We start from the raw sequence: 24,973 nt of genomic DNA, 5'->3' as shown, positions 1-24,973 counted from the left end.
AATGTTGCACTGTCCCATATAATGAAATTTCAGACTGAAAGAGGGTAGGTGTAGATGAGATATAAAGTTCTTCACTGTGAGGGTGATGAGGCACTGGAACAGGTAGCTCTGAGAAGCTGTGGATGCCTGGAAGTGTTCTAAGCCAAGCTGGATGGGGCCCTGGACAGCCTGGTCTAATGGAAGGTGTCCCAGCTCATGGCAGCAGGGTTGGAACCAATGCTCTAAGATTTAGCTTTCATATTTTCCAGATTCTGTACTGATTTAGTATAACTCTGAACTGCATATAAAGTGTTAGCAAGTTCTCTTCACAGTTTAGTTAGACAAAACAATCCTTTTCCAGCCTGAGAACCAAGGACACTGTTACAGCTTCAGGCCCAAAAATTATAAACAACAGCAAATTGAAGAAAGCAATTTGGGAGGATGGGACTTCATAACTTGAAGATATAATTGGACAATTAACCCCAATATGTAAATTGACCAAAACTTATAAAAGTGTGAAAACTCAGACCAGGAATCCATCTTGGGTGGAGCCACAGCCAGGCTCTTGTATTGCCCAAGGTGTATCCTTTGAAGGCCTTTTAATAAATACCTACTTTATTCCTTTAACTCTGTCTAGACTCTCTTCCAGGCAGCCTCTCAAGGCACCAGAACTAGATGAGCTTTAAGGTGCCTTCCAACCCAAACCAATCTATGATCCCTACACTGAATGGGTACACTCACTCTGGCTGCAACCATCATCCAAAATGACCTGAGAACCCAAAGGAATCAAACACGGCCACATTTTCCCAGCGGGCAAACAGAAAGTATCCTAATGCTTAGAGTGATAATAGAAGACTAAATAAAAACTGAATCATAGGAGGAGAGGTGTGTCTGAGTGGGAGAGTAATGACAAAGACAGGTAGAAATAGAATAGCAAGTAGCAGGATAGAGTTTGGAAAGTAACACTGTAAACATGGAGTCTTTCATCTGTTGTCCCAACAGAAGTGTGTGACATCCAAAAAGATGACAAACATCTGCTAACATTAGGAATAAGACTCTGCCCATACTTTTTCAAAGCATACAGCATCCTGCAATGACCTTTAAAATGTTGTGTGTCATAATTCTACTTACTTAGCTACATTAATTTTCTCCAAGTTGACTCTGTTTTGCCTACAAAAGTAACTGGTAAGAAATGTCCTTGTGTTTATCCAGACCCACGAGCTCTGTTACTCTGTTTACTCCCCTCGTCCACTGGAGGAGCAGGAGTAAGAATGACCAGGGGGACACACCGGCAGGCAGCCAAGGTACCTTCCACACACACTTGCAAAACAATGAAAAAAAGCACAAATTGGTTTCAATTTTTTAATGTACAAATTTACATTCACCATGTTGTAACTTTCAAACTAGGGAGGAAATTGCAGCAGTCTGCATGATTTACTCTATCCATAATTCTAAGTGTACAGATTAGAAGAAAACCCTTTTTCCTTTTCTCGAGGAAATAAATATTTCATTTCTATAATCAATAATCATTCAGCTTTCTAACAGTCTGTGAGCTATGCACCAGCATTCTCTCTCAAAACTAGCATGTTTTAAAACTAGCATCTCTTGGGATTCCAACCAGTAGCCTTTGTTGCTCCTCATGTGCCCACACAGCATATTCAGAATTCTGCTCCAGCAATACCTAAAGACACACTTCAGTGAAAGAAGAAGCAGCTGAAGACATCCATCTTCAGTTCTGCAATCCACCCAGCTGCCAATTACTTTCTTCGAAATGGATCCGACCACACTTTTAACCCTACAAATCAAACATCAGAATAGCAGCAGTTGATAATTTAGAATGTTGGAGAAAAAAAAAAAAACAAAACGGGTCTGCTACTCCAGCTTTGGGTATTACAAATAATGAAAGAAGCCAACAATTTCTGCACTGAATTTTCACCTCTGCTTAAACTTACAAAAATATATAGAAAAACAACCTCATCTTGATCTTAAACTTCAGATAATGGAAAAATCTATGACATTCATAGGTAAGGTGTTCTAAAATTGTTGGATCATTTAGAATTGCACCTTACACTTAAATTTGTCCAGGTTTCCTTTTCAACTAATGGATTTTGTAACTTATCAGCAGCTAAATTCAGATGAAAAGGAGAATTTACACTAAGAAGAACTGGTCATTAAGTACCTGCATCTTGGATAAATGAGCCAGTCTAGTCCTCTTGAATGTTTAGTAAAAAAGAAAGGTTTACAAGACCTCTATTTCACCCCACTTCTCTTCAGCATTTCCCCCACTTCCCTGGAAAGCAAGTCCTGCAGTAATGATCTAACCAATGCATGTAATAAGGTCATGGCTTTAATCTTGTTTGATTTTCACCTGCTGCTGATGTTAGGCTTTCTCAAAAACAAAAATATCCTTTAACATATTCATATATTACATGTTTCATCAAGACAGGCACTCTCACATCTTTAATCAAGAAATGCCAGCCTTGAGTAGACAAACCATTTAACATTATAAAAAAATGAACTACCAAGGATAGTCTGCTATACTTGAATTTTACTTCCCTCACATGCTTTTCTAAGCCTTCCACTGTCAGCAGCAAGGATCCAAAAGCTATTAGCACTGCATTCCAAATTTTCCTTCGCATGTAGTGGACTTCTGCATGGCCCATCCACCCATGAAGCCAGAAGGCACTGCCAAAGTGCTGATGAACTGTGTTCCAGCAGTTTGGTATTCCACAAAATTAGGGTGCAACATTGCTTTTCATAGCTACAGCTCAGCCAATCCATGGTTCTTGCTCACTCTGAGCTGGTTCAGAAGTGGAAACTGGCCTCTGTTTAACAAAGTGCGAAGACAACAGATACTCTGCAACTTATTTGGCCAGTTAAGTCACTTTATGATGAGTTTCATTAAAACTGTAGCTTTTCAGTGAGGAATTAGCCTGAAAAAATAATTTAATGGCAAGTTCATTAAATATGTTTTCACTGAATGTATTCTTCACTGTATTATTTAAATCCATACAAATACTGTGGCCGTACTTCAAGAGAGTCTTTAAAACAACTGATGCAAACACATAAATCAAGTGTACCTGCAGGCTGAATATCCTCTTGAACAATACCAGCTCGGTTTATTGACTGCTCATTCTCTGGAAAACAGAACAGAAAGGACACTACTAAAAAAAAAAAAAAGAAAAGACCAGATATCTTGATTGCACCTAATAAAATAATCTTGAAAATTTTATTAATTTGAGATGCTACATAGTAAAGTTCTGTTGAGTATCTACCTACAGAATACAAATATAGTATTCCTACCTCACTGAGAAATCAATAGCTAGTCTGTTTTGAGAGATTACGAACAATAAGATAATCATCCTCAAACAATGCCTACTGTTTAATAAAGATGCCAAAACACCAGTCATTCCTTAGTCAACACCTAAGGAATGACTAGTACTTTTAGAAGTTCATTAATATGCTCAACATAAAATGAGTCAAAATATTTTTTTTCTTTTGGCCAACTCCCGTTTTCAGGCTCTTGCAAACGGATTTCATGACAGCACCTACAAAATTACTGCTTGTAAACTTTGTGAAATTCAGCATCTGAGGGATATTTTCCCATACACCGGGCCTGTCTCAGGCTTTTCTTTTTTCTTTGAAAGATTCAACCACTTCCACAAAGAGAAATGGAGAAAACTATACTATTTCCCTTACTAAATGCCCCTCCTTTTTTTCTATTTCCAGTCATGCACTTCACCACCACGGTGCTACTCTGAAGCAGGAAGTCAAAGCTCAGGTGGATTCACCTTTTGCCCCCACCACTGAACTTCTGAGGCCTTTAAAAACCTGCAGGGTACACATTCCCAAAGGAAGCTCAGAACTAAGCTCACCTTTAAACTGGTATTTTTCATTATTCTATCCCAATGGGAATGCACTGGCACTACATGTTATCAGGCTGTCTGTGTACAAGCCTAATGCCACTGGAGACAGCAGTGTATCACAGTAACTGATTCTCCTTGCAAGGGGTCAGGCACTAGAGGCACATCCAGGCTCTCCAGTTCTGTCCACTGAGCATGGTAATTCCATTTCATCCTTTTTAGCAGACAAAATCTCAGGGACCTGTCTAATTCCAAAGGAAAAGGCACAAAACCCAGAAAGGGAGAGCAGAATAGATTAGGGCAGCAAAGGAGACTTCCTGTAGGACATGAAGGAAAAGGATATTCAGTCTTGAGTAGAAACTTGGATTAGAAGAGAGGCAGGAAAAATGGGAACCAATCTGAGAGTTCTGGGGACACACTTGGGTTGAACAGCAGGAGCTGTTAACTGGTCAGGCAAAGAAACCTGTGCAAAAATGTAAGAGATGATAAATACAGAGACAGGACACAGAACAGTCAGTAGGGAGATTGCTGTGGGGCCTGCAAACAACTTGGAAGACAGGTAAGCCAGAAAAGAACAAGATTCAGTCTTGGTGACAGGAGAGCCACCTCACAGGATGGGGAAGAAACAGTCTCACAATTCAGAAAATCAGGAAATCTGTGAAAATGTCACAAAGAGCAGCTGTCAAGCCCCTCTTTGTTTTAGTTAATCCATGTGGAAAAGGCCTGTGCTGACAGCCTCAAAGTTTCATCATTGCCACTAAACTGGATAAGCTAGATACTGACAAGAAAATATTAGAAACAGCAAAGCCACCAACTGAGGTACTAAAACCCTACAAAATTATAACATTTCCATATAAAATTAGGTCAAACTCCTTTGTGCACAATTTACAGTTCATATCAACAATTTGATTATATACAATTTTTCCAAGTAGCTTTCATCTTGTTTGTTAAATTGCTAGGAACTTCTCTGAAAGTTCCTAGAGAATCGTGCAGTAAAGTCTTCTTCCAGAAAACTAATGTACTTCACTTCTATAGAATTTGGGAGATACACAAGAAAAACAAGAGTGAAGAAAGAAAAGATAGCACTTCATGTTTACATGGTTCAATGTCACTCCAGGTAACTAATATTCATTCTTGCCGTTTGCATGATTATTCTGTGATGCTAATCAGAACACCCAACTTTGGGGACACAGCATCCCCAAACAGAAATACTGAGCATTCTCCCAGAGCTCAGGCCAACAGAGGGCAGGAGCTTCTACGTAAGTTGTCAGACAGCTTACTTGACTGTACTCAGAAAATCCTCTGTACTCCAAAGGCTAAACACTTGGGTTCAAACACCACAACTGTGGTAGTCCACAGTCTCGCCTCAAATACTGTGATAACAAATGCTTGTGCCTCTCATACTGCAGTGATGATCAAGAAAAGCTCCTTGGAAATGAATAAAGGTGATATCAGATGGAGATTCAGCACCAGGCAGTAAGCTTAGAATCAGGTATCAAATCACAAGTTTGTGCACTTGCCAACTGTGCATCAATTCATTCCATGTCCTAAATAGACATTAAAAATCCCTAAACTGATAGGAAACATCTACTCACATAATTCACAAGTACAAAGGAGGACATTGCTCCACTAGTTCTGTCCTTTCCTTACTGCCAAGACACATTTCAAATACAGTATTTTTGGAAAATATAGAATAAGCAAAAAAGATTTAGTAATAATGTTTTCAAAGGGAACACAGAGTAGGAAACATAATTGTAGGAAGTTTCACAAACTACAATTCCTACATAGTATCCCTGAATAAAAACTTGCTTGCAAGTTAAATTTTGATGCAAGGCCAAAGCCCCTCCAATAAGACCATTAAGTTTGCTATCCATTTTTCTTTTCCTTCCTAGAAATCTTCAGTTGTCTTGGCAGATTAATCACATATATCTTCATATTTTTGGCTTGCTTAGTCTCGTAAAAAAATAAAGTGGGGTGCAAGGCTGCTTGTACCCCCCACTTTTCCCCCATTTCCTTTGTCACTATCTCACAGAAGGCAAGGAGGAGTAACACAGAGCACCTGCCTGGAGCTGCTGAGGCTTCACACCTGGAGCTGCAGGTGCCTTCGGGGCTTGGCAGGTTTTCCTGGCAGGAAAGTGGGATTTTCCTCAGGAGTCAGTTCCAGACTCAGCAGACTGAGACCAGCTCTAGCAAATCATCACAACTGGCTGCCAAGTTTTAAGTTAGATTCTCAATGGCAGCTGGAAAACAGAACTCAAACAGCTCACAGAATCATTGAACAGTCTGGGCTGGAAGGGACCTTTAAAGGTCATCTATGCCACCTCTCCTCACTGAGCTGGGACATCAGCTAGATCAAGTTGCTTAGAGCCCTGTCCAATCTGATCTTGAATGTTTCCAGGTATGGGAAAACCCACCACTCCTCTGGGCAATCTGTTCCAGTGGCTCACCACCACCATCATAAAAAATGTATTCCTTCTATTTACTCCGAATTTACTCTGTTTCGTTTGAAACTATTACCTCTAGTCCTATTGCAACAGGGCCTACTAAAAAGCCTGCCCCATCTTTCTTACAAGCTCTCTTCAAGTGTTCTACGAGGTTTTTCTGAAGCCTTCTCTTCTCCAGGCTGAAGAACCCCAACTCTCACAGCCTTTCTGCATGGGAGAGGGGCTCCATCTCTCTGACCTCAACTTCTTCAACAGCGTCTCAGTCCTCTAAGGAGCAACTAAAGGATGTTGTACTGGCTAATAATCTGAAATAAGAGCAACAGCGAGCTGTATTATTTTAGTTTTCAGGTATCTCCTAGACGAGCAGAAAGCCCCTAAGGAGTCACTCGCCGAGCAGCAGTCCCGCATTCCCCCAAGCCCGGGCACAGACCGGGCCATGGCGCAGCCAGCTCCCCCCGCGCACGGACTCACTGTACTCCTCGGGCAGCAGCAGCGGCCGGAAATAAATGGGGTAGAAGGCGGCTCCCACCATGGCCACGAAGGCGCCGAAGATGCCGATGGTGCGGTACAGCGCGGCCATGGCCGGGCGGACACGGAGCGGGGCCGGAGCGGCGCCTTCCGGGGCACGGCCCGGCCCGCCGGGAGAGCGCCTCCGTGCGGCCGGCGGGGCGCAGCGCGGGCACGGGGCCGCTGCGGCCGCGCCGTCAGCCCGGCCCGGGCAGCCCGAGACGATGCGCCCCAGTCCCGCCGCCCCGCCCTAAAGCGCCTCGCCCGACAGCGGGAGCTGGCCCGGCCCGGGACTGTCCCGGTAGCGCAGCGCCGAGCCGGGAGGGCGGGGGCCGCCGCGGAGCCACCAAGGGAGTGGGCGGGCGCGGCCCTGCGCGGGGATCCCTCCCGGGCCGCCGCCCGGCGCCTGCTGTACGGAGCTGCCAGGAGCCCCCAAGGAGCTGCGCAGCACGGCCGGGGCTCGGCGTCTTCTGGCCCAGCCCCTGCGCACCTGCGGCGGCGGAGCGGGGCCCTGCCCTGCCCTGCCCTGCCGTGCCCGGGCGGCGGCCCCTCCTCCAGGAAGCCGGATCTGCCGCATCCTTGTCGCCGGGCCGGCCGCGCAGTCCCTGCCGCGCTGGGCACCGCCGCAGCAGCATGCGGCCCCCGGCCGAGCCCCGCCGGCCCGCTCCGCTGCTCCTCGTCCTGCTCACGGTGAGTGCCGTCGGCCCCGCACCTGCTCCGCGGACCCAGCCCGGGCAGGGCCGGCCCGTGCGGGGCCGCGGGTCGTTCCCGCAGCGCGGAGGGAGCCGAGCCGGGGCCGGCGGGGCTCGGGGGGCTCGGGCCGGGCCGCCCCTCGGAGCCAGCCCCGGTGTCCGGCCTGGCTCCGCGCCCCCTGCCAGCCCCGCGGTTCCTGGGGCCTGGCTTACCGAGCTGGGGACGCCGAGCCGTCACAGCCAGGTGTTAAGCTTTCTGCCCTGGGTGACCATAAACTTCTAGAGTGGGAAAAATGGGGGGGGCTTTGACATCTGCGCACGACTGAACATAGTGCTGCACTGGCTTATGGAAACAACCGTGGGTTAGGGCCAGTTACTAAACTACTTTTTCATCTTTTTTGTTGCTAAGCATAAGCTCTGGTCTAAGTGTTTGTGTGCCTGTGCCATGTTGGTGCTGATGGAGAGCAGCAGATCAACACCCTTTCTCGTCATGTCTTCTTTTCACTCCTGATAAAATGTAGCATGACGTGTTGGGCGTTTGCAGGTGAAGAACTGCACTTATCTTCAGGTTTTGTGCAAACAGGTGCAGGTTTCATAGGGTTTTGTGGAATGTCCTCAGGGCTGAACTCATGAAGGGTCCTGTTGAGACCTCCAGCAAATGAAAGAATACTTGCTCAATCATTTCTGTATTATTACACTGCTCAAAATTGTTCAGTTTCCTAACACTTGCAGTGTTTGCCTCCCATATTGATTCTTATCCCAAGATCTGATGGGATTACTTGGGCTAAATCATTGAGATTCAGCAGGATTTAAGAAAAGAAAAGAAAAAACAAACCCAAAACCATTTACAGGTTTAAGTTGCCCCACACAACAAAACCTTTGTGTCTGTTTTGTTGAACTTTGTCTATTTCATGATAATATTTTGAATCAGCATAGCTGACTTCTTTAGTGCGCTGGAAAACTTTTATATTTAAGTCTCCTAATCACACTCACTCAATGTGTCATCTTTTCATCCTTGTGCTGTCTCAAATGAAAATGCACATTTAACTCTGCCTTGTCTGATACAACAGGAAGGGAAGAGGCTCCCTCACCAAGGAGGAACATTGAGATGATACACACTCTGTGCACTGTGTAGTGGTAACAGAGACTTGGCCATGGTCTGGAGGTTTATGGTCTGCGGTGTCTGCCAGGTCTCCATCATGTGGGGTTGCTCTGGGTTCTTTGCTCCGTGCTGTTTGCTGGATGAGCCTCCAGAAGGGTTAGTTAGGTGGGATGTAACAGAAGATTCAAATATAGTTCATGCATTTTGGCAGCACAGGCCACAAGTAGTACCCAGGGACCAAAGAATACAAAGTAAAATGGGGAGCCATTTAGCAGATCAGGCACTACAGGAAGGGCACTAGATCAGCAGAGCTGAAGCAAAACTTAGCATCAGCAATTGTGTTGCATTGTGCTTAAGTGCTGTAGGAACTTCATGGAAATTGTTCTGCAAAGACCTGGCTTTGGGTTTGAGAGCTTACTGCTTTGGGATCCCCCACCACAAAATTTCTGCCATTCACTGGAGATGACATGGACAAATTCATACACTGCTGCATCTTTGTTAATGAACTGTGCCAGACCCAAGCTGTCCTTGCTGGAATCTAGTTCCCATTGCTCTGTGGTGGATAACCACTGAGAAAATTGAGAGCTGGCTCTGTGTGTGTTTTGACAGTAAGTGTGTGTGGTAAGCACACATTAGTACCCCTGTGCTTTTTAGTATCTACCTGGTGGACTTTTGCATCTTGTGATGATGACATGGCACTGTGTTCATAGTATATTGCCATCTTCCTCATGACACAGCGCCCTTATCACAAAGATTAAGCTACTTACAAGTACTCTTTATTGTAAGATCAAGAAATATTAATTATAACCATCAAATATAAGAGGTTTAGGATAATTTGTTGCTGCTGCTATGGGGTTTTAATACTTTTAAACCAAAGAAGAATTGTGGTGGAAATGTAAAAGAATAGTATCTTTTGTCAAGCTCTGAAAGGTACTCAAATTAGTATTAAAATGAAGGCTGTCTCATCAACTTTTGTCTCAGTATTTGTGTATGTGTGTTATTCCAGCATATTATAGACACCATGCCATGGGTTCCAATGGACACCAACCTCCTATTGCTATTCCTTTTTCAGCCCCTTCAGTTTGCATAGTTTTTACAATATAAAATCAGAATATTCTGAGTTGGAAGGGACCCACAAGGATCATTGAGGCCAACTCTTAAAGTGAATGGCCCATAAAGGGATCAAACCCACAACATTGGCATTATTAGCACTAATATCTAATACTAATTAGATATTAGTACTCTAACCAATATCCATTTTGTGGAGTGGGAAATAAGGCAGAGCGGAAGGCTGATGAGACAGTATTTTGGCTTTCTACAATAGGCAAAGTTGCATAGTCTTCTGTGGGTTTTTAGCATTTTATTTGTTGAAGGTATATATCTTGGTGCTTGCATGTGTTTATCAGTGTTCAGCATCACTGCACATCTCACTTGCAGTGTCTCTTGTCAGATACAAGAAGATAAAGAGCATTTGGTTGCAAGTATGGTAAATGGTTTAAATGACAAGTTCCCTAGGAACACTAAATAAAGTGATCTAGAGCTACCCATCTGCTCACAATGGTATCTAGCTTCTTTGTCCAAAAGTTCCCTCATTCAGTTACGTCTTCCAGTGTCTGACCTTAATAAAGTCAAGGTCTTGAAGTTAACAGCACCTCTATGCATAGTTGTGTTCCTCCAACAAACCTTGAGCTCTTTTGCCCCTCTAAGGAGGCAGGGAACTGGGGAAAAATACCATTTGATCACACAGGTGACCAAAAAATCCAAAAATCTTCATCTGTAGGAGCAAGGAGGTAGTATAGGACTTAGTTCTGACTTTTCTTAATATTTACACCCTCATAGGTCATACTGGCTTGATGTTTTTTCAGTGTAGCTCTCAAGGAGTGTCAACATATTCTCAAGAAATAAAAAACAAAGTAGTTTATCATTAGGGACTTTTATTGATCTCCATGTTGGATTGTGGGCAAGGTCTAGTCCTCCAGGTGCACAACACACAATTTCTATGATTAGAAATGTACTAATGACTAGGCCAAACCCTTTAAATGTTTTGAAAAACTCAGTGAAAAAGGCATCAATCCAAGATAGGTATCCAAGATAAATTTTATTTTAATTTGTTTAATCTTAGCAAAGTTAAAGGTTACCCAAGACAGATCTCATTTTTAGCGATCTTAATGACCATCTTCCCTGGTATTCCTATGTGACAGTTGTGAATATCTTAGACAGACCAGGGGACATGGTGGAACTGCTGTGCTGGTGGCTTGCCCTCAGAGCTGAGTAATCCCCAGTATCCTTGGCAGTGCATCAAGCTGGATGCTGGCTGCTAGGCAGAAAGAAAAGAAGCTGTTTGAAGTTTTAGAGACAAGAACTTAATCACAGGGGATAATCCTGTTGTGTGTCCAGGCACTCACTCTCAAAACTATATATAATGTACCTAGCTGTGGAGAGCAACAGCTGAGCAAATTCAGCCTGCTGGTCTTGCTGCTCAGATTTCCAAGTCCATCTTCACAATAGGAACATGTCAAAAATGAAACACGTTACAAATATTAATTCATTGTCAGGAAGCCTTTGTTGTTAGTTTGTCCTTCAGGGACCTGCATGACAGGTAACAAAATTAGCTAACTTTTTTAGAAGAAGCAGAAACATCAGGCTGTGGCAATCCTAGCAAACAATGATACATAATGAATGTATGCCTGTACATTTTTGTGCACACTCCTCAGGCCTGATCCTAGGAGCATGTTTGAATAGTGTGACGTCTAAGTCGCTATCTTAGACCGGATTCCACTTGCACAGGGCTGAAGGATACACCCTGTAAATACAGTTTGTTTGTAGAAGCATGTGTAACTTTGAGACCTTGACGTAGGGACGTTGATGCCATTAAAATCTTGATGGTGGCTCTCCAGTAATCCGTGTCTACTTGCTGGGTAAAAGAAACCTCCTCTTTTGAAGTAAAAGTGTGGTATATACGTGCCTGTGCAGTGTTCTGTTATTATTGTGAGTGTGTGAATAATCACATAGATTCTCTGGTTAACATCTCTGTGTTTTGGGTTTTCTTCCAGAACTTTGTGCTGTCCTTTGGAAAGGAGACATTACAGACAACAGCAGTTACTCCACAGTTTCAGAAGAATGTGGATTATGTAGATTTTATCTATTTAAACATTTTAGAAAAGAAAGTTCTTAACAATTCTGAGGTTTCAGTTCAATATTTATGTTCTAAACCTTGTATTGTCAGTTTAGAAGCAGTAGCTTCCTCCGAGTTCAGGACTGGTGTGCCAGTGTATAGAAAGAGATGGAAGGATGAGAAGAACCTTTATGTTAGCAGAACTCGACAAGTACACTTGAAATTTCCAAGCATCATGGTTTACAGAGATGATTATATCATCAGAAACTCAATAATAGTGCACAGTGTGATACTGTACGCATGGATTAGCCACAGATCAGCTAGCAGCTATGGTGATGAGCAGAATGAAGACTACCAGGCTGCAGTTGCCAAGAATTACACATTTTTAGAGGCAGTTCCACCCTTTGAACGGCCATATAAGGATCACAAAGTTTGTCTTCAGTGGGGTGCTGACTATTTGTGGATGCTCCAGGCCAATAGGATACCTCAGTGCCCTCATGAAACTGGTAGGTGCAATGTCACTTTTTTTCCCCAAGGAAACAAATAACATCTCTGGTAAGCTGTTAAAAAATGCCTACTGGTAGTAAATAGTAAATATTACACACAGTGGTTTACTTGGGAAGCATTGTTGAACATGTAATCTCCATAACTGTGAGGTTAGAGTTGCAAGTTGCTGAAGCCATCCTGCTCTTCAGATTGTTTCATCACAGCTAGCCTGGAGGTTGGTAGCAGCCTGGCCCCCTCTTTTCTAAGCATTTTCAAACAATTTTAGTCAAAACCCACCAGAGTTTGTGAACATCATTCCTTTATCTTCAGATGGAGTTATTCAGTCCCTTACTGTATTAATGCAGAATCAGTTCTGCAGTTCATGCACACGTAATTTTCACATAAGTAGTTTTCCTTCTGTTTAAAGTGATGGCCTCACACTCAGAAACATATTTTCAAGTCTCTGTAGTCAGCTAAGCTTTACAGACCCTCTTTTTTTTCCCCTAGAACCATTATGAACAAGCATTTTAGAAAATAAAGTAATAGTTTTAAATAAAAAATCATGTATTGCCAACAATACAGATTACAGAAACAGCATTGCTTTTTAGATTTTTTGAGTCCTTTTTTTTTCTGCCTGCCCATCTCTAGCTTTACACTTGCTGACAATGTTTTTGCTTTCAGTGAGTGCTCAAAGCAGAACCTAGAAGGAAAAAGAACATTTGTTTCTAAATGGTTCTCTCCCAGAAAATCCCATAATGGTATTTGTGTCATTTATTCTCACTACACTGGCATGTAAGTGCTCTGAAGAAGAACTAGAAACATCTTGTTTCCTTTAAGGGCTTTCTAAAATACTTGTTGGAGACAGCATGTGATATCTGACAACACTGTGAAACATCTTATTGTCTGTATTATCTATTTCTATTACAGATTAAATCAGTTTAATAGACAATAGAAGGAAATAATATTCAAATTTTGTTTCTTAAAATAATGTAACAATTTGCTCAGGGTTTGGTTCATGTTATTGTTTTCTTGGTGGTTTTTTGTCTGGTTTTTGGGTTTCTCTAGGCAAGCTGATGATATCTCATGGCCTTGAAGATTTTTCTCTTGTTTCTTAGGAGGGGCATCTTTATCAGTTTTGTTACAGGATTATCCATATCAGTTAAGAATAGAATTGGTATCTATGCATACATATAATATAGAGAGGCACAAATGGAGAGCAATTCCAAGAGATGTGGAGAAATGTCACTTAGGCATAACCAAAGATAGGATGAGATGTAAGTGAATAACATTAAGTAGGACTTGTTTACTAACTGGTTCTTTAAGTATCTTAGATTTAAATAAGTCTGTTCTTTCCCTGCTTCTAATTTTATCTGGAAACAGGATCAAATTCACTTTTTGTGGGTTATTTGGTCCAAGACTGTAATGTATTTTACAGCAGCAAGTGAATTTTTGTCTAAGGACTTACTGAGAGTTTGTGTTAGCTTTAAATCTGTTGTGTGATTTAAATGTTCGACTGTAGGAATGTGAGCTAATTAATTAGTTTTATGCTTTCTGTCTGTCAGATTAAAAAAGACTGTATTTTGCAGATGGTGTCCATATTCTCGAATTTATATATGCTTCCAGTGGGGAAAAAACAGGAATTGTGAAGAAGTTTGAACAGTTTGAAAACAGAGAACTTGAGACAGTCAGACAACACCAGGTTGATTATCCCATGTAAGTACAGGCAACTAAGTGAATGGGGCTGTATTTGGTTTTTGAAGGCTATAGAATGTACTTAAACTCTTGGGCTTTACCACAAATTCAAGGAATACTGCCTACTAATTTCATAAAAGATGCAAAAGGAGCCTAGTTAGCAGTTCCTCCTAATTCCAGTTCTGGACAGGCTTAAGCTGAAGCTCAGGAAGATACTTGCAGTGTGTGTTAGTGCAGTGCTGTGTGAGAGATGCCACTGAAGGTGTAACAGGTACAGTTAGGAGGGTGAGTTAGCTGTTACCTGCTGCCATGATCAGACTGCTGTCTCATGACTAACTAGCCTGGGGTTTTCTGCTTTACAAACAGATCTGCATTTCTAACATTGTTTGCAGACCAAGAGCAGAGTAGGATTTCTTGCAAGGGCAAGGAGCACGAAGCAGCTTTATCACTATAAATTCCCACTCTAGTTTATTTTGCACCTGACAAGCAACTGGATAGAATCCTGTGCCTAGATAAGTCTTCCAGCTTGAGCTCACTCCATTTCCTTCTACCATTGCTGTGTAAGCTTTCCTATTTTGACAGGAGTACAACTCCTTATCCCCTGCACACTATTCAGTTACAGAGGAATCGCTCTTGTAAGGTCATCTTGCTCTGCTCTGGTCCCCCTTCCCAAAACTGTCACAACTCTCCAGTCATATTTTGCAACTTCAGGGGAGTAGAGATACATAAATAGACCTCCCTTCCACCAGATGCTCTCACCCTGGCAACATTATTGCAGAAGTAGGAAATAATTACAGGAGCTGGGACTTGCCTTCTGGATTGCATTTGGCCTGTGGCCTCAAGAAGAGTGCCAAGATGGCTTGCCAGAGAGCACAGGTTGCATGCAAATTCCTAGCTCTCAAACCATAACTGAAGCCATAAATACAGAGCAATTTTTAGCTCCTGGTCTCTTCTGGATGAGTGACAGCCTGCTGCTCTTTGCCCACCAACACAGTGCATCCTGCTTCTGGTACAGAGGCACTTAAGCTCTGGTGTAGAGTATATTGAATAAATTTATGCATCTTTTTGTCTGCTCCACATAGTTCTTGCCTTCAAGTTCAGTGTCTTCAGTGTGCTGTGTGCTGTGGTTGTGTGACAGCCTGGGGTAGTTCTGTTAGGAAGAGGAAGAGAGTTCTTCTCTTCAGTTCTTTTTCAGTTCTGTGTATGTGAGCAGTGGTTCCCCACTGTACAAAAAGGTAACAGAAGTAGATGAATCTAACTGAGATACTTGTTTGGCTTCAGTCAGGGATTTGTAAAGAAAGGGAGTCCGAGATACATCATTTTTCTTTGAGCCTGCAGCAAGAACAGGCTGGGACTGTAAGGGACTGCTCAAGCTGTTTGGCACTCTGCAGCAGTGGGGATATGAAATGAGTCAGCATTGTCCAAAACTCTGTCCCAAGAAATGTGTCCAGAACAAACACAGTCTCAGACTGGCAATCAAGGATTAAATGGAGACCGAGGCATTTGAGTTTGCTGTATTGGCAGAGATGAAAGTTGAAAAGAGCAATATATAAGCATGAACACAGGAGCAGTATTTCTAGAAGCACAGTGTTTGCCTGTAAGTCCTAGCAATCAATATACAAGTGGTTGTCATTTACAAACCTTTCTGCCACATCCATATACCATCTCTGGAGAAAATGGTATTATTAGCTGTTTAAGGCATAGTTTCCATTAGGGAAAACTTAAACATCCTTGCATTTTTTTTTTAAGGAGAGCAGGTGTTAGGCTTTCAGTCCTACAGTGGTTTAGTTTAGGAGAAGATACAAGGTACTTGTGTTAAGCAATTTTTTGAGAGAGAAGCAAGGCAAGCTGACCCAATCCTAAAGTATTACAAACAAATATTGACCATTTTTATTAATTACAGAAATGCAAAAATTTACTATCTCTTTCTAAAAGTCACTAAGAAAAGTGAACTATTTCATCAGATATGATAATAATTATAGTGCTTTGCTGAATTATACACTGGAGGTACAATTTTCAAAGTCATTCAGCATTGACCTAACTGCTGTGGCAATGTTACAGAAATAAGTGTGATCAAATTTCTGTTAAGAGCACAGAAGCAGATTTAGTCTGGCACAGAGGAACTCCTTAAAATTAGATATTGTGGTATATATTCTGCTTTTAGTGCCTCAGCCAGGTTTGAACAGAAATTTCTAAGTGTTGGTGTTTGGTTTTTTATTTTTCACTGTTCCATAGTTTGCAGAGGCTCCACCTTTATTCATCCTGTGATACTTCTGTGACAGCTGTTCATACCCATCTGTACTGTCCAGAGAATTGACTAATTTTTAACTGCTTCTCACAAGTCTGTTTTCACAGTTCACTTTTAGTACAGAAGACAGAGCTAATAGCTTTTACTGGCTTTGACAATCAAGGTGACAACAGCACACATCTGGGGGCTTGGTACTGGTCTGTGGGGGGGAGGTTGGCTCCAGTTTGTCTTGGTTGTGTTTTCAGTTCCTGGGTGGTGTAGGATCTGGAAGTAGCTCTGACCTGGCATTCTGGAATTGATTCAGATAGCATTTCCTTACTCTCTTCTCCTGTTTGTTACCACAAAAGTCTGTGGTTAGAGATCAAAGATCCAAGAGTTTTAAGTGTGGTTTTTCTGAAGATTTTTACTGCAGAGGATGTTACAGTGTTCTGTTCTATTCTGAAGATTACATGTGTGACACGGGTTTGCTAAATTAAAGTGAAATGCATGCTTTTCAAATTATATAGAGAGCTTTCTCATCAGGAGTGGATTTTGTGTTTGTTTTTGCTCATACAGGTTCACCATTTCAATCTGGCTATATCTGCTCCATCACTGTGAAAAGGATCTGTGTGGTATACTCTATTTTATTGATTCAAAAGAAATGTATGGTACTCCTGCTGTATTTCTAAATGAGGAAGGTAAGGGATATTACTAATGGCTTTCAGAAGAGGTCTAATACAGTCTTTATCGATTTGTGCCTAGAAATAACATTTATAAAAATATATTATCAGACTTATTTTGTGAAATTGATCCCTTGCAAAATGCTTCTTTTTGACTGTAGCATCTCAGTAGGAAAGTAGCCACTAAATAAACAGGAGAAAATGTAGTAGTTGCATAGCATCTAATCTTCACTAACTTCAGAAATGTCTGCTTTGTCAGGAAAATAGCCTGAATCTTTCAGCCAGGAGCATACACTGAGATTAAACAGTCTCACCTCAATGAACAAGCTTTCTTATTATTACTGAAGTGTTGTTTTAAATTGATCTTAATTCCTATATATACAACATGAAAATTTTTGATAATTGGAAGTAGCCTCAGAAAAAGTCAAAGTCATTCAAGGTCTTGCCTACACTGCAATGTGTAGGCAAGAACCAGTCTGTTTCCCTGATCCAGAAGAAAGTTAAGAGGTAGCACTATCTTAGTCTTGCAACACTTGCAGTGGGGGCCTGTTGTTGTCAGAAGAGGTCTGGGAGCTGGCTGGCAGGCTCGCAGAAGAAATAAGCATGCAGAGTTTTAAAAGGGTACACCTGGCATTCTCATAACACATTTTTTTCCTCCTTCTTTAAGAGTTTGACAACTGACCTCTTCCTCACTGTCATTTTTGTCATTTTCATTTTCTCTGTCATGTAGCCAATTTCAATAATTAATGTATCCATTATAAACTGGATGTTTTTCTGTGAAGAACAAAAAAAATGGAAGTTACCAGCTTAATATGAGATTTGCCTGGTGAGGTTTTAGGGCCAGTTTTATTCTCAGTGTTACCCTAGATTATCAAAGTAGCTTGTTCTGATCTTAAAAGTTCAGACCATGAGTGTGGCTTCTGCAGGTCCAAGAAGTGGAGGGTAGAGTCTCCTTGTGCTTGATCATTGCAGTCACATGCCACCAGTTGAGTGCTGAGTGGATGCCATTGTTTACTGGTCCCTTGTGCTGTTTACTGCAAGCCACAACTGCTTTCTGATGTTTGAGATCAGCTGTGACAGCCTCCCTTAGGTTTAGTCTGTTCAGTCTGTTTCACCCTGGTTTTCAGCCTGTGGTTTCATGTGGGAGCCTGGGCATCAGCATCTGAGCTGTGTACCTGAAATGTGGAGCACTGCCTGTGGGGCTCTGAGAGCTGATGTGTGGCTTGGTGGTGCCAGATTTCTGTTGTTGGTGGTGAGGAAGAAGGTGAAGAGGACAGAATCACTGTGAACAAAGCATTAGTAAACCCATTCTTGCTGCTAATGTTTCTGTGGTGTTTGTTTCCTTTTTCTTCCTTTTTTGCTCTCAGGTTATGTGCATATTCAGATGCATCTCATGAGAGGGGATGACCTTGCAGTGAAAACTAGCTTCAGCCTTCCTCTGAAGCAGTGGTTTCGACTGGATCTCTCCTTTAAGGGTGGACAGGTATGCTTGCCACTGAATTACAAACTGACAAACTCCTTAATAGCTGAGGCTGAGACAAACACTGTAAATTGTACATGCTTACATAGCAAAAGAATGAAAAATCTAAAACTAGAAGTTGTGAGGGGATGTTCAGACCATCCAGCTTTGGAAAATCAACTTTGATTGATTGATTGAGTTGGATTGGGTGCATCCTCAGCAAGTTTTCCAATGACACCAGGCTGTGGGGTGTAGTTGAGAGGCTGGAGGGAATGGATGCCATCCAAATGGACATGGACAGGCTGGAGAGGTGGGCCCATGTGAACCTTGTGATGTTCCACAAGTCCAAGTGTGAGGTGTTGCACCTGGGTCAGGGGAATCCCACGCACAAACACGGGCTGGGCAGAGAGTAGATTGAGAGCAGCCCTGGGGAGAAGGATTTTGGGTTGTGGATCAACAAGAATCATTGAATCATTAAGGCTGGAAAAGACCTCAAAGATTATCAAGTCCAACCTTTGAGCAAACAGCACCACATCAGTAAAAACCACAGTGCTGAGTGCCACATCCACTTGTTTCCTGAACACTTCAGGGATGGTGACTCCACAGTTAACATGGGCAGCCTGTTCCAGTGCTTGACAACTCTTTCAGTGAAGAAATATTTCCTAACATCCAATTTAAACCTCCCCTGGAGCAACTAGACAGTGTAGTAAATGTACCCTATAACATTTCTTTTATTGTGATTAATGTTTTGTGCTCTTTTAGATTGAAGTAAGCAGTGTTGGGAAGAATTTGAAAAGACATCATCATCAATCTTTTACGTAAGCAGCATTTTCTCCTTTGTGGAGTAATATGTGTGTATATTTTCAGATGCAGAGAATGGGGGAAGGATAGCACAGTTTATAACTGAGATTCTAATTGATTTTGAAAATTTCTATGGTCTTTTTCTACACTATCCTTTCAAAACCAGCTTGCTTTACTGTGCTTACATTAAGCATGAGCTGAGTATTTTAATGCCATGAGTTAATGTGGTGTATGATCTAGTACTAGAGTCTGATAACCCTCACTAAAAACTGATTGGCATGTCAGTGGCATTAAGATCAGTCTTCAAATGAACTTTTGGCCTTACTGAAGTCTAGTTTTGCTGTTGCTGTGAGGGGTAGTATTTCAGCAGGGAAATTCTTACTTGTTTTGCTTAGTTAGAGAGCAAAATTTCTACCAAAAGTATTCACACTCTGTCTATGTAGAAATATAGAAATATAAAAATTTCTATGTAGAAATATTCTATGCAACTGAGTATTTTTAAATGGGTTTTTAATTGGTTTCTTTCACTGTAATTTAAGATGGAGTCTTTCTTGTGCAAGTAATTCAAAAATGCCACTGTTAATAAGGGAACTATATAACAGTGAACTGCATGGCAGACTGCCAGACTTCAGGATTGTTCCTTCTCTGCTGTGCTTTAAATCCAGAAATTGATAAGGTGCAGATGATAACTCTAGGAGACTAATAGCTTAAATTTTCATATGCTGATTTTAGAAAAGTGAAAGGGAAAGGTGGAACTGAAAAAAATGCGCTTAAATAATGATGCCTAAAATATCAAAAGATACTTACAGGTCAGAAAAATAAAACACCCCTGTTGGTTTAATATGTTTGTAGACAAGGAATTTGTTAAATTTACTCCATAATTTGTCACACTAAATTGCAGAGTCAATTTTGAGAATAAACAAATTACAAAAGAAAAAGATACTTGGAATAAGCTTAAGACCGTCAGTTGCAGAAATTCTGAGAAATACTTATTTCTCTTTCTTCTTTCACAGTACCTCTAGATAGTCAGCTTACTTCTCTTTCATGTTCTCAAGTTTTAGGGAAGATTTCTATTATGATGACACTGCTGGATACTTTGTTCTTGGGGGCAGTGGGTACGTAAATGGTATTGAAGCCTTCTTTGGACCTGTGAAATACTATCGCCTCAATGTCCTGGAAACAGAACAGGTGAGCAAGGGCACTACTTGGAAATGCTGAAATATTAGCAGCCAACTATGACTGAGTATATTTTATTTTTTCAGATGGAGTGCTCATCTGGTGATAAACTAGCTATGAAGCACAATAGCATCTGGGAACATATGTCATACATGATAATTTTCTTTTCAAATCTAGCAACATTAGTTACCATTTCAAATGCTAAAAGATAATACTTTGGGAAGTGAGTGGATTAAGCAGTTTTTGTAGATCTATATTTAATAATATAGGTACAATTATAATAATATAATATATATTTAATATATTTAATATTTTCACTATTGCTTTGTTCCCAGAGTTTCTGATGATACAGTGTTGGATATATTTGATTAATCTGTGGTCTTGATGAAACTGATAGTAAAAGTTGCATGGGTCTGGTCAGTTTTGGAAAGTCTTCTGTGATTTTTGGATTATGCTGACCATTTAAATAGGCAGTGATCTGCTGGGGTCAGCATCAGACTGTCTGACACACTAATAGGGTGTGCCAGATAAGCTGATTGTAGTGAACAATCTGTCTCCTTTTGTTATTTGTGTACAGTGCATCTTTCTAGCTGAGCATACACAACAACAGATACTGGAGATGCCATTTATCCATCATTTGCCTTTTTACAGATTTCTAATCCTCTTCATGACAAAGACACAGTGGAACAAATTGAGCTTTACTACGAGAGATGTATGGACATTCAAGAAATAGTTTATGATTACAGATATATTGTAAGACAAGGCGAAAAAACACACAGAAATTGTAAGTGTTGATCTATGACATGAATCTTAAACTGTCATCTTTGGAGACCTGTTTTCTTTCCTTTAACAATCTGAATATTGATCATCAAAAGTAAAATTAAATTCACCATAACAATTTGAAGAGTTTAGTCTTATTACTGGTAGCTAAAACTGGGGTTTTGTCCCTGCAAATACTTTTGTGTCATGGAATAAAAACTTAAATCAATTATCTTGATATGTCTTCTCTAATAAGAGAGGTGCCTAAAGGGACAAAAAAATACTCTCAAGCTTTCATGTGTGCTATGCTATTTCCTTTCTTCCATTTCATTTTCAAAATTACCCTAAAGGAAAATGGGTGGATTTTGCTGGACTGTTTCTGCCACAGTTGCCTAACATTCAGTAATCAACAGGCTTCTACCAAAGTGTCCACTTTGGTAAAAGGAGAATGACATAGCTTAAATGTGTGCTGAAAACTAGCTTATGTTTCTAATTTGAATTAGATTGAATGTGTTGTGACTAGATTATGGAAAAAGAAACCTAAATGTATTTGTAAGCGGCCTGTGCTAGCTGGGTGAGTTTTTAGGTTTGTGTTAAGGGTGTATTCATCTTGTCCATGAATTTTGAGTTTATGAGAAAATTTTTTTTCTGTCAGAAACTTCTTTTGAAGACCAAAAAGTCAGCTTTCCTATCTTAAATATGTTGCTTTATCTAGGTTACTATGAAAACTATTATTTGGAGTTGATTCACAAATATGGAGAAAAATCCAAATGTGATGCTTTCATGTGGGGAAAAGAGCTCAGGGAAAAGTACCACACTTTGTTCAAACTGTTACAAGAGATGGATTTCAGTAGTCCAGATGGTAATCATGTTTCTTTTTTTTAATTGTTCTTAAATATCTCAACAATATTTGTTCTGTAGTTTAGTATTATTTGGCTTAATTTGTTATACATGTTTTTCATATTAGCTAACTTAATAAAGAAGTGTTTAGTGGGTTATATATTGCAATATGCTGCAGATGGAAGGATGGCTTACTAGGTAGAAAGAATTATAGAAATATCCTTATTTTTTTAGTGGTCACTTTGAGATGATCTTTTGGATTTTTTTCACTCTTCTTATTCAGTAATACCTTATTTCTCTAGGAATTTAATCTGCATTGAGAATACCATTCAGCTTGAGAAATAACAGAATCTATTATTCTGTCTGTTAGTTTCTGGGGAATTGGTTCCTAATTTGAACTCTTACAACAACTGTGTGTTCTATATTTTATTTTTGGTGTTAGAAGATGGAAGTGATACAGTTGTAGAAGTTGGCCGAAGGATATTTGAGAAGGTTGTGAAAGGTCTGTCCAGTGCCAATGGCCTCAGCAATTTGGGCTCCTCTGTCCCTCTCCTGGTGGATTCCAGTTGTTGTGGATACCATAAGGCTTCCTATTTCCTTGCAGTTATATTTGAAACAGGCCTTGGGGTGCCTGTGGATCGAATAAAGGTACCATATTTAACATGTGCTGTTATGTCTGTGAAATTAATTACCTTTAAAGACAGTTAAGAAATGGGATGAGCCATTGAATTAAAAAAAGTGAAATGGCCCTCAGATCCAAGTGGTTGAAGGGATTCTCCAATAAAGCTACTAATAAATACCCTTTATTTATATCTTTAAATATAAAAGCAGTGATATCTTTATGAAGGCCTGGTGGTGGGAATCTTTATCCTGCTCAAGCAGAACAAGGACATCAGTGATATAATAAAGATCTAAAAATGGTAGTAAAGTGAACAGCACAGAAAGTACTGCTTTTCCCAGTCACTGTGGAGCCAGGATGAGTAAGATCCCTTGAGTCGCCCACAGTGATTTGAAAACAGGTGGGAAAAAAGTCCCAGATCAGGCAAATCTAAATTGGAAAGGTTGCATAGTACAGTCAGGGAAGAATTCTGATTTTAGAGTGTGCAAAAATGTGACACTGAGTATATTATGGTCAAATGAGCAAGGGTAACCAAAATAGAGCAGTTTTCTTTTGTAAAAAAGTGACTGTGCTTCAAACTGAGCAACTGCAGAGTTTGAGAACTCCTGACCTCTTAGGCAGCTTGCAAATAACTGAAATGTTTCAACGTGTTCTAGGTCAAATAAAGGGAAGGTGTTTATATGTCAGGGGAAGAATGCAACACTAAAATTGCCAACAGATACTTAATTGTGGTATAATAGTAAAATATAAAGAATAGCAGATCTATCTGTTGCAGTTAGAGGACATTAAATCAGAAGAACCTCTTACAGGCCAATCAGAAACAAAGCTCACCTGCAATTCTTCAGAAACAAGAAACCTTAAACAGGAACCCTTTTTATACCCTAATTATAGAGTATACAGTGCTTATTATGGAGGCTGAGTAATTTCATCCTTGGATCTGCTTCTGGTAGTGTAGGAAACAATTTATTATCTGGCACAGATGGGACACCATTGGTTTTCTTACTGTGCAGGTGAGAAATAATAGTAGTGCTGAAAATTTTTTTGGCAAGTGTGGTGTATAGACCAATTAACATGTATCTCAAGGGAGATTTGTGCTGAAACCTTATCAGCCATAGATTCCATCCTACTAGTCCTGTCAGATCCCTAGGGTAAGATTCTGAAATGCTGTTTGTTAGCTTCCATATGTTTCACAGGATTCAGTGTGAAAACTCCAGCTGGCTTCAGTGGGACTGGTTAAGTCACTGCTGAGTATAAGAAGTGTCAGAGTATAAACAACACTGTAGTAAAATGACATTGAAAAACTGCTGCACATTTAGTGATGACAGAATAAATGCAATACTTTAAAAGTATTTAGAGCCTAGTTTTCCTTTCCAGTGTTTCTGTGCAAACATAAGACATTTTGACTACTTTATGGGCTGTGTTTGTTTCTGTAACTGTGTTTACATAATATAGCTAGTGTATCAGCTACCAGAATGAACGTTCTGTTCCCTGGAAATTTCCTGGGAAGTGCTTAACTTGTGAGATGTGCAGTGAATTCACTCTTGTTTATGTCTGTTGATTTTTGCCAGGGACTGCTATATAGTTTGGTTGGTGCTCAGGGGAACGAGAGACTCTCTGTGATGAATCTTGGCTATAAACATTACCAAGGGATTAATAACTATCCACTTGATTTGGAGCTGTCTTATGCTTATTACAGCAATATTGCAATAAAGACATCCCTGGATCAACACAATATAAAAGGGGAACAGGTAAATGAATTATAAGTGCATCAGATTTTTTTCTGTGCAAATTATTTTTCATATTCGTATTATGTAGACAGAAGACTTTTGTCTTGATTTACAAATATTGGCTCATCTGATTTGTGTCCCTGCCAGTGGCAGGGGTGTTGGACTAAATGGTTTTTAAGAGTCCCTTCCAGCCCAAATCATTCTGTGATCCAATGATTGTTACAAAATTCCCCAAATTATATGTAGGTATCATTACTGTGTTTCTTAAGAAGGGGTAATCAAAATCAATATCAGACTCAAATCCTCAGAATTGTCCACAAGCTTGTCTTTTATTAAAGTCCAAGCCTTATTCTTGGCCCCTGAGTCCTCACTCAGACTTTTAATTATTAATATAATTGGATGTGTTTATTAAGCAATTGATCTGCTGTTTCAATAGACAGACATCATGAAGTTCCTGCAAAAAATGAATTGTCCTCTCCATACTTTAACCTTTTCTATAATCAAATGTAATTACTTGGTTGTTAAATAATTATCTGATAAAGTTACAATAAAATAATTTCAGAATAGGCTGCTAACAGGAGGTAACACAACTTTATTTGTAAAGAATAGTCAAGAATAATGCTAGAATCCTGGCTTATCATAAAGCATGATTATTGTACAGAAATAGAGAGATTCTAATTGCTGAAGAACTAAAAGCTGACAGACTTACCTAGATAAGAGTGCTGTGTGTCATGTCTTCATCAAGCTTTCTGCCAGTCTTTTTTTAATCTTTTGAAATCTGTAGAAATACTAAAGCTTTGAAAGA

The 24,973-nt window shown here is 40.5% G+C and overlaps 2 protein-coding genes across 3 annotated transcripts in view; one reads left to right on the top strand and one right to left on the bottom strand.

The window, feature by feature from the left end:
- Nucleotides 1-1,327: 1,327 nt before the first annotated feature.
- Nucleotides 1,328-6,901, bottom strand: SMIM20 (small integral membrane protein 20). The gene is made up of 3 exons (XM_058024341.1): nt 6,758-6,901; nt 3,060-3,116; nt 1,328-1,774 (listed from the first exon to the last, which is right to left on the bottom strand). Exons 1-3 carry the CDS (start codon nt 6,864-6,866, stop codon nt 1,737-1,739), a joined length of 204 nt encoding a protein of 67 aa, XP_057880324.1. The 5' UTR covers nt 6,867-6,901; the 3' UTR covers nt 1,328-1,736.
- A 482-nt stretch (nt 6,902-7,383) lies between these two features.
- SEL1L3 (SEL1L family member 3) overlaps nt 7,384-24,973 on the top strand; it is a 33,063-nt gene continuing 15,473 nt past the window's right edge. The window contains exons 1-11 of one of the 2 annotated variants that reach the window (XM_058024428.1): nt 7,384-7,483; nt 11,641-12,208; nt 13,775-13,901; nt 16,684-16,805; nt 18,155-18,270; nt 19,009-19,064; nt 20,103-20,235; nt 20,875-21,007; nt 21,698-21,844; nt 22,268-22,470; nt 24,010-24,189. In XM_058024428.1, the coding sequence (XP_057880411.1) occupies nt 7,427-7,483; nt 11,641-12,208; nt 13,775-13,901; nt 16,684-16,805; nt 18,155-18,270; nt 19,009-19,064; nt 20,103-20,235; nt 20,875-21,007; nt 21,698-21,844; nt 22,268-22,470; nt 24,010-24,189 (1,842 nt within the window). In that variant the 5' untranslated portion in view covers nt 7,384-7,426. Of the gene's footprint in view, nt 7,484-11,640; nt 12,209-13,774; nt 13,902-16,683; nt 16,806-18,154; nt 18,271-19,008; nt 19,065-20,102; nt 20,236-20,874; nt 21,008-21,697; nt 21,845-22,264; nt 22,471-24,009; nt 24,190-24,973 lie in introns of both variants that reach the window. The other variant, XM_058024427.1, reaches the window with a different exon arrangement.

This window comes from Melospiza georgiana, chromosome 5 (assembly GCF_028018845.1).
Source record: "Melospiza georgiana isolate bMelGeo1 chromosome 5, bMelGeo1.pri, whole genome shotgun sequence".
Classification (NCBI taxonomy): Eukaryota; Metazoa; Chordata; class Aves; order Passeriformes; family Passerellidae; genus Melospiza; species Melospiza georgiana.
Note: the sequence above shows the minus strand (reverse complement) of the source record. Positions and strands in the feature narration are given on the sequence as shown.